At 42.7% G+C, this 9,470-nt stretch overlaps 1 protein-coding gene across 1 annotated transcript in view; it reads left to right on the top strand.

The window, feature by feature from the left end:
- The window catches only part of SOD2 (superoxide dismutase 2, mitochondrial), a gene marked incomplete at its 5' end in the record, with an annotated part of 7,120 nt that extends 6,099 nt beyond the window's left edge, over positions 1 to 1,021 (top strand). Inside the window, one exon of the mRNA XM_009696177.1 lies at positions 496 to 1,021. Coding sequence (XP_009694479.1) covers positions 496 to 641 — 146 coding nt within the window. The remainder of the gene's footprint in view (positions 1 to 495) is intronic.
- Between the last annotated feature and the right edge of the window lie 8,449 nt (positions 1,022 to 9,470).

Here is a 9,470-nt window from a genome sequence, read left to right as displayed (position 1 = left end):
CGGCCCCCCCCCGCCCCCCGCCCCCCGAAAACTCCCCATTAAAAATTCAGCGAGAAGGCTATTTTAGCAAAAAGCAAGGAAGGTAATTAGACACTTCATGAATAAGTTGTAATTAAAATACTGGAAGACAACTGGTATTGCAAGAGACTCCTTCATGGTGTAACTTTTCATGAAAATGCTTGCATGACTGTGCAAAAGATGTAAATCTCTAAAAAATTACTTTATCTGGTTTCAGTTATGCCTTCAAGGCAGTTCTGGAGTATTCATAGGTGTTTATCTTAATCAACTCTTCCAGTTGATGCAATACGTGTGTGTGGAGAGCAAACAGTTCTGTAGAATGTTGCAATAAGTACCTGTGTGCTGGAGAGCTCTTTGTCTTCCTGCAGGTAAAGACTCAGAAATTGGGTACGATGTGGGGATGCAATATAAAACTTTACATGTAAAGCATACTTTCATAGATTTACGAGATTTATCCTGTGTGTTTTTTTTCCACAGGTCTTATTCCTTTGCTAGGAATCGACGTATGGGAACATGCTTACTATCTTCAGTATAAAAATGTTCGACCTGATTATTTGAAAGCCATCTGGAATGTGATCAACTGGGAGGATGTATCTTCGAGATACGCAACTTGCAAAAAGTAGAGTGGCATTCTTGCACAGACTACTAAAATGTCACCACTTCTACTCTGATACCACTCTCATAGTAGTGCCTGTGGCTTACAAATGAGTCGCTCTACTGCAGAAAACACTTAGCTCATCCAACAAAAGCATTTCATAATCAAGCGAAGTGTCTGCTTGTTCAATTCCGTGAGAGGTATTTACTTAGATTTTTGAAGCTTTAAACTGTTGTGCAACAAAGGGAGACACTTTAAACAATTGTTGCCATTGCATATAGAAACATAGGTCACCTTGCTGAAGCTTATGAGGTAATGGATTTCCTTGTTGCACTGAAATACCTAAGTGGAAACATGTACTAACGTTGCTATGAACAAATAAAGCTCAAAAGAAGAATCTTCTATAACTGTCTGTAAGCGATTAATTTTTAGTAATAGCTGGTCCAGTTATTTCATTTAAAAATGATTGGAGAAGAGAAACGCCTTTTGTGATTTGTTGTATTACAGGCTATGGAGCTTTGTTACAGATTAAAAAGATAGATGAAAGGGGAAATAGGCATTGTTGTGCCTGCCTGACTTGACTGTCTTCAGTCATCCCTACCCATTCCTGGATCTCTTACTTGAGATCTTCATGTATTGCACTGATGCACTAGCTGTTGGAGTGTTACCTTGGGCAAGAGATTACAGTAGAGTCAGGCTACATTGTTCATATAGGAACTGAATGACAGCATGTGATGCTCATTTCATACTAGCTGTTCAAGCCGATCCTAAAACATCCTTTAGTCTAAAGAGTGTTTACAGGCATATATCAAGTATAAATTGTCTCTGCATATCTGTGTTCCTGAAGCAGTTACAACAAGTTAAACTATATGCTTGAGGTGGGAATGAGGTACCGTCTGGTGTAAAGGAACATGCCCAAAAGGTCTTGAAAAAATACAAGAAATGGTTGATGTGTTGATTTTTTTGCTAATTTTGTTGCGCATGTTTCAGACGGGGCGCTGCTGCACATACATAGTACCTTGTGCATAAGTTTTCTTTGAGCTTTCTCAGTATGGTCCTTTAAGTTCAGGATGGATGCTCGGGGAAACAAGGAATAGGCTTACATTACCATTCTGCTAGGCTGCTGTTTTGAAGTATCAAGTAAGATTAAAGAGAGAAGTGTTTATAAAGAAAGAAATGCCTTTCATTAGCAGATGCAGGGAGAGAAACTACCACCACCGTAAGAACAGTCCGTAGTCACTAACCAAAGCTGTGACTGGTGAGATACCTCCGTTACGAATGAAAGTGAGGTTGTGCAAACATGGCTTATTTCACGTTTCAAGTGTTTTTTTATTTTTTTTCTGCCGTGGGATATTTTTTCTCTAGGCCTAGTTCTCATCTCAGATATCTCATCTCATCTACTTAAGTCTGGATTGCTTCATAATCTTGTTTAAAACTTACATCATCATTCCTCAATATCCTTGGTTTGCCTCTTAGAGTTTGAGACCAGTGATGAAGAAAAGTAAGTATTGGTAATCATGCTGGCAGCTGAAGGGTCCATATTCTTGCTGTCTGCAAAATCCTCTAAATCTGGAGAGCTGGTGAATGAAATCTGACCAGAAGCCTGGGTCACCATGAGTAAACACATCATCACAGATTTTCCCCTGCCCTGATAGAAGCTTCTGTCAGAAAGAATTACACTTTCTAGGTGGTAATTCAGAACAAAATCTTTGCTGTAATTATTTACTGGGGTGATCAGTTTATTTTGAAACCCATCTTCCTAACTTAATGTTTCCAGCCTCTATCCTTGAGTGTTTACTTCTAAGCACTTCAGAATGCTTAAATTAGCACAAAACGTATCATGTAGCCCACAATATTCCCATTGCAAGACTATTGATGCAAATCCTTTTTAAGGACTTAATATTAGTTACAGAGTTGACTAATATTGTTGATAATTTTTTAAAGAAAGGAACAGTATTTACCATAACTTGTAAATCTTGTGTAGCTAGCTATAGATACAAAGCATAATTTAAGCAAGTTGGGCTGATACCTGGCTTAGTAAAGGCCAATAATTAGATTTTAGTTGTCAGACTTCAGCCTACTGAAATTCTTCAGATAAGGTGGATTGAGTGGGGGTGAAGCAGTGGCATTTTTTTTAGAGGAAGAACACTAGTTATACACTAGTATAAAGCAAAAGAGTTATGTTTGCAATTGTGTCTAATACTGAGTGGATAAAATACTGGTAACTTAGTAGGCTTAACCTGCCTTTTCATGAAAGTGCTTTCTGCTTTGTGATTAAAAGTAGGGCCCTCAGGTTTCATCATAGCTGTTACTACCCCTTTGATTCAAAAAGCAAAGCTGCTCTGGGGGTCCGTAGTAGTTGTGTGTATGTTTGACTGCGAAGGTGAAGCTGCTTCTGTCCTGGAGAGCCAGAGCTGTGTGTTTCCCACTAGATGGGGATGTAGATCTGCTTTACGCTGCTGTCAGCAGGGCTTCGGAGCTGAATGTCCAAGAGTCAGGCTAAGAAGCAGTTTGGGTGTTCTCACTGCACAGGAGGGGAACTGCTGGGGCTTCCGCTTTCTAAATAATCAGGGTAACCTCTGTCAGTGAAACTACCTGTCAGTAAACAGTATGTGAGAAGGAGGTAATGCTGCTATGGAGCAGACAGTTTATTTTAATACATACAGTCAAATATAGGTCTTACTATAACTAGAGCCAGGCAGGCAGAGGCTAGAGGAAGGTACTCCTAATTAAAATGAAGATGCTTCCAAGGTTCATGCCTTGCTGCCTCATCAGGCTCTAACTATGTCTGTGTGGGGACACGGAATGTCCATGACATCCTGAATGGTCTTTCAAGCCCAGAGATTTAACCGCAGGGGACAAAGTCTGTTACATTGCTATAATTAAGCCAAGACTGCAGAGAGTACACAGCCGGCTACCTGAGGCACGGAGGTTTACAGTTACAACTCTGCTGCTTCAGGGCTGTTGCTGCTCCAGAGAAACTCCAGCTTTTCACTGGATCTGCTCACCTGAAGAGATGAAAAGGAGATGGAAAAAAGAGATGAAGACAAATTAACAGAGAGGCAAGTCAGCAAACCTGCTGTCTGGACCTGCCAGAGCTGGTGGTGGACCCATGTAGCCCTGTGACACCAGTGAAGCAGCTCTCTGATAGCTGTGTCCCACTGCCATGTTCTTAAACATCCGACTGGGCTGATGGCAAATCCCAGGAATGCAGAGAACTCTTTACAGTACAACATTTGGCAAGTCTTGGCGTTAGAGCTGTGTGAAAGGACTGGCAGTCCCGTCGTTGTGGGCTCCTGTTGCACATAAATTTGCAGAAGAAATGACAGTTTCCTGAAAGTATTCATTTCCCAAAAACTCTGGGGAAACGCGCAAAAGTTGCTGGTTACTGCATTAGGTATTTGCAGATGGGTTGGGGGCTTCCAGAATCTGACTTCCTCTGGGGGAGTTTTGCCCTGCTAGGGAAGATAAAAACTTTGAAAAGTCCAGGTCTGTCTTCAGTTGGACTGGAATTCCTTAGTCCTTTCTTGGTTTTGCCACCTTCTTTCTTAGGAGGAACCAAGACTCTACTTCCCTGGCTTCTCCCTACCTCTGCTGAGGCCCCTGATTGAGGGCCACCTTCACGGCGAGCTCTGCAGTTCTTTTGCTCCTTGTAGCTGTGTTCTTCCCGCCGGCTGCCCCATAGTGCCTGCATCTTCAGGGCTGGTCCTTTATGCTACTGGCCATAGAGCTGTAGCTCTAAAAAGTCAGATCTAGAAGCAAGTAGCATGGTGATTCAGCTGGTTTTATCCACAAGTTTTGCAACGCTGGCAGTATCACAAGGCTACTGCTCAGGAACTTCAGTTTTTCTTCGTTTTTTTAAGAGAAAGTTAAAAGTTTTCACACTGGTATTGCAAAAATTATCACTGGCACATCAGAGTTCTGCAAACCAGAAGGTGAGAAGAAAGAACATCTGTTAATTTAAGTGTCGTGATTTGAAGGTAATCTCACAATTCTGAGAAGGGCTAATTCGTACTATATCAGTATTTGGACTTGACAGGAATGGGTGATACTGCAACCCCTGTTATGCCTCTAGAAATTCAGACCTGAGGAAGCTAAAAGCAAAGGCTTCCAGTTTGCAGGAATTTTGAAATTCGGCTGTGGTCAAAACTGGCCAGAATTTAAAACTTGTCAGTATTTCCAGGAATCCAGAAGCTCCCCAGGCCCTACAGCTGCTGGGGAAATCTGATGTTCCTGTCTGTCGGGGCAGCTGTCATGGGCTTCGAGCCTCAGGCTTCTCCAAAGGTCATTCAGGCAGAGCCATTTCAAACAAAGCATTTTGGGCTCACCAAGGTAGCATTTAGAAAAGCCTCCCCCTCTGTGTCTCTCTATGTCTATGTATCCATCTTCTGACTAAATGCTTCACTCTTAGCCCTGAAGCAGAATTAAGAGGTTGTAGGGAGGAGGGGAAATGCAGGTTTTCAAAGGATCTGTCATCGGACTGTGTTTGACTTCTCCCTCCCATAAAAGACGCATGCAAACCTGGCCAGCCTGCCAGGAGAAGAGCTTGACTCTTGGGTCCTTTGGGTGTCTGAGTTCATTTCCCAAGATGCTGAGAGAAACTTGTGTCAGAATGAGTTTACCCTTTTCTTCCATCTGGGCTCCCCCACCTCTGCTTAAGATTTCAGGCTGTTTCAAAAGACCTTGGGTTTAATTACAATAAGCTGTACTGGTATTTACAGGGAAGAAATGCTCATGAATTTCTACTTACTTGTTTTTCTTACGAAAGGATAAGGATCACAAAACTAAAACTCTCACCTGGATCTTTTTGGGGATAGAGGAATATTATTTATGAGAGCTTAAGTGTAGGGCTTGGTGCTTGTTTGCATAACTAAAGAAAATGGGAACAATCAACTGGAATTAGCCTGTCTGAGGGTTAAAAGCTCCAACGGGAGTTTTTCCCTTGCCTTCATGAGATCCAGGTCAGTTAAAAGCAGTTCAGAGCCAGAACTGCTGCTTTTTTGTATTATCTAGCTGGGAATTGGAGTTGTTCCTGGATGTTGTTCTATGTTAAACGCAAGTCGAGGCAGTTAACTGGTGGTTGTTGTCCATCTGCTGATATTCATTGCCGTCCTAAATGCATTCTCTCCGGCTGGTGTGGGACGGTACAACACACATTGTGTGTGTAAGCGTTGAAGCTATGTTTTGTATAGGAGAAAGCACAGGATATTAAATGGAGCTAAATGTTTCTGTTCCAGATATAGTTGTCTGGCATAGACGGGACGGATACAGGTGTGGGCTGGTGGTGAGGGTTTAGCCCTGAAGCTGGTCCTTGAAAGTAACATCTGCATCTACTGATTCTGGGCTGACCTGCCCAGATTTCTCTCCAGTGAGCTCTGATGTCAGCTTCATTAGAAAGAAGTGTGTTTCTGTGGCCTCAGAGAAGTATCCAAGGAGCTAGCTCATGTTGGGATGTGGGACTATCCCATCAAAGCCCTCTTTCCTTTGCATCAGCAGCCAGTGTGTCACAACAGTGCGATGATCTTCCTGCTGTAGTTATTATTCCAAATCCCAAAGAGTTCACTGTAGGGCAGTTTTGCATGGGTAGAAAAGAGCAAAGCTGTCCATGGCCAGCTGAGAACCTGTCCCCATGTGCTGCACCCAGGAGCCTGCTTAGAGTCAGCTGCAGAGGGATTTTGTGGACTGCACCCCCCAGGCTGGTCCTGGCATCAAGGTAGCAAAACCCAGAAGTCCTAGTCTGGCTGTTCCTCACTTGGAGCTTCTTGCAGAGTCTGAGCTGGACCCGACATCTGAAAATCCTAGCTGTGCCATCCAATTATGGATCCTTAGGGATTAGAGTTTTGAAAGGGCTGATATGTGTACGTGTCTAAATATGCAAATGTGATCATGAGCTTATCTCTGTGTGTGTCATTCTGTTAACCTCTTCTAGGTGTTCGGAGAAAAAATGGCAGAAAAACCATCTGGTTACGCTCACTCTTACAAACCAACATCTGGCTGCCAGATTCGAGAGGCTGTGTAATCTCTGCTCATGCAGTTTCCATGCTTTGATTCCCCGCTACGACCGAGCGCTGGAGAGGAACTAGCCCCTCATGGCGGAGTGTGAGCTGACCTTGTTTACATGGAAGTGTTGCCAGGTTAATCCGAGTGGCTGTATATATATACAGTTCTCCTATTGCTTCATCACTAAAGCCTTGGCCTTGAAAAGCTGTTGCTTGGGCTGGAACGGCTCTTGCATTTACCCAGATGTATTGTAGAGGTGAAATGCTAGTCCTGTGCTATGAACGTCATAAAAAAAATGAAGGCTTCTGTTAGCCCCTGAACTGAAATTCAGGAAAAATACGTCTTGGTGTCCCCTCGAGTCCACTCCCTCTGGCACCAGGGAAATGAGACCTTGTGTCTTCTCCCCTTGATTTGTTTCTGGATGAATGAAAAAGGGTGAGATGGCAGCACTGTTCATGCAAGGAGGGAGGAGACAGGTGCTGCAGCATTGCCTCTGCTCTCTGGGTGGGCAGTTCAGACATCCCTCCAAAATGTAGGATTGCAGCACTGAATTCTTCCTCTGCTGAAGTGGACCTGAACATTTATCTCCCACTGGAGTGTCCTGTCTGCCATGCCAGGAGCATTTGGGAGGTGATGAATTTTGAGTTCCTGCAGCCAAAATGACTGAAAGCTGGGGTAGTCAGGCAGGGATGACCCCCTCCAGCCCAGCGCCCGAGATGCTCACCTAAAAGGGAGACTCTGGATTTCCAAAAAATGCCGCGGTCAGTATCCTGACTGCTTGAGGGAAGCTGTCTGCCCTCACCATGGTCTCATTCCGCTAACAGAGCCCCACATCCTCTTTCTGGCTCCAAGCATTTGGTGACTTTGGATGAACTGGCAAGACGTTTTGAATCAGTCAACACCCCATATTCAGTAAATAAGTTATTTGCTTCCCCTGGTCTTGCCTAAAGCATTTTCCATCTCCATGAACTATTTTCTGTTGGCTTGAAAGGGGAACAGAAATGAAATAAATTTGTTGACTGAGTCAGAGAACATGTAACGGCAGCTAAACAAGAACTCTGATTTACTGGTTTTTTTTGTCACGATCAAATTTGGACTCAATCTTCTACAGATATTTAGGCTGTGGAGTGAGGTTTCTTTTCAAAGGAATTCACAATGAATTTGTTCATCTCAAGTCGGAATGACTGTCTTGGTGGCAGTTGGCAGTGACATTTGGGTTATGTTAATGAGTGCAAAATTAAATATAGCACTGAGTAGGAATCGGCAACATGAAAAATAAGTGAAAAAGAAGAAAGAACTACCTGTAAGACTGCAGATCAAAAGGAGAGAATTATTGGAAAGTCACAGTGTCAGTTTTTCATGTGGGTGTTTGTTTTTGTTTGGTTTTTTTTCAGGGAAAAGCAAAAAAAAAAAAAAAAGACTAAAGACTGAAAATTGGGATAATCACATTCTTTTTTAAAGCAACAGAACCTTAGCTTCTCTTGGAGAAATGGTCAGGTTTTATCCTTCACCTTGACCAGAAAAACAAATGCAGTGGAAGAGGCAGAGAGAGGAGAGAGCATCTGTTTTGTCTTTTGTACTAATTTGTACGCTGTTCTTGACAATGGTGAGAAACTTGTAAAGATTTTCTGAAAAAAAATCAAGGAATCAGAAAGAGGATATAACTGGAAAAAAACATCAAAACCCCCCCTGTTCTTGTAGAAAGCCGGTTATTTGGTTATCTGTTACGGTATTTTTTTGGTGAAGATTAAAATCTGCCCACAGGAATTCATATCACTACCATCCACCCAAAACCACCCATCATCTCCATCGACATCATCTGTCGAGTTCTCAGCTTGCAGTCAAGGATTATCAAGAATGCCCCAGCCTTGCTAACATTAATCTTTAAGAAAAATATGTCAAATAAAAGACAGGCCCCGCCTAGACCAAACAGTATCCTATTGCCACCGTAACCTTCACTCTCAACTTGAACTAACGTTAAATTAAGCAGCATTAATGGATGCATGGACCCTCTGCTCTCCTAGAGGTAGTTGCTCCTTCTCACCAAAGAAAATGCTTCCAGAAGAGCCTGAAGCTGCTTGTGGGGTTTGTTGTCTGATGTATAGACACTCCAGATTCGAACAACCACGTTGGCAGCAGTTGCACACCCTGGATCACCATGACTCGGTGGAGCCGGCAGCTGGATGAATCCAGCAGACAGCTGTCTGTTAAGATGTGATCTACATAGGTAGGGAAGAGCACTTCCAGCAGAAGGTGGTATTTATTGCCATAGGAATAAAATAATCCATTTTATGTCACTTACTTTGCCATGTGGCAAAAGAGAGAAAAGAACAGACAATGGTAACCCCTGGCTTCTCCTTGTGCTCTCTAAAACTGTGCAGATGATGCCGTGCAAATTAAAAAAAAATAATCAATTTTTGAACAAAAAGTCTTTTTCATCTTTTTCCCCAGGAACTCCCTACTATTGTTGATGGTACGGGATCAACTCAAATACATGGAAGAACAAGAGCTGTGTGAAGTGACCTGCTTTCATTTCATTCTTATCGGAGTCCAGCCTTGCATTGCTCTGGTAGGAACTTAAGCAGGCCTACTGCTTTCCTGTAACCTTTCTGTGGACTATTTTCTGCTCTTTGTCATATGCCTTTAATTAGGATTGTGCTTTTTAGTGGGACCAAATAAAAATCAAATTCAACTTTTCCATTAACTAAAGGGATGCTCTGGTTTATTAGGACATGGAGGTATTGTGCTTCATCCATCGTTTCAGGTGGCCAAAAATGCAAACAAAATGGACTGTAAAATTTCCTTGTGTTCTTCCTAGTAGGGTGAAGTATCACGACATAGCATAGAATGGAATGGT

This window comes from Cariama cristata, unplaced genomic scaffold (assembly GCF_000690535.1).
Source record: "Cariama cristata isolate BGI_N322 unplaced genomic scaffold, ASM69053v1 scaffold5150, whole genome shotgun sequence".
NCBI classification, from domain to species: domain Eukaryota; kingdom Metazoa; phylum Chordata; class Aves; order Cariamiformes; family Cariamidae; genus Cariama; species Cariama cristata.
This window is presented reverse-complemented; position numbering and strand designations above follow the sequence as displayed.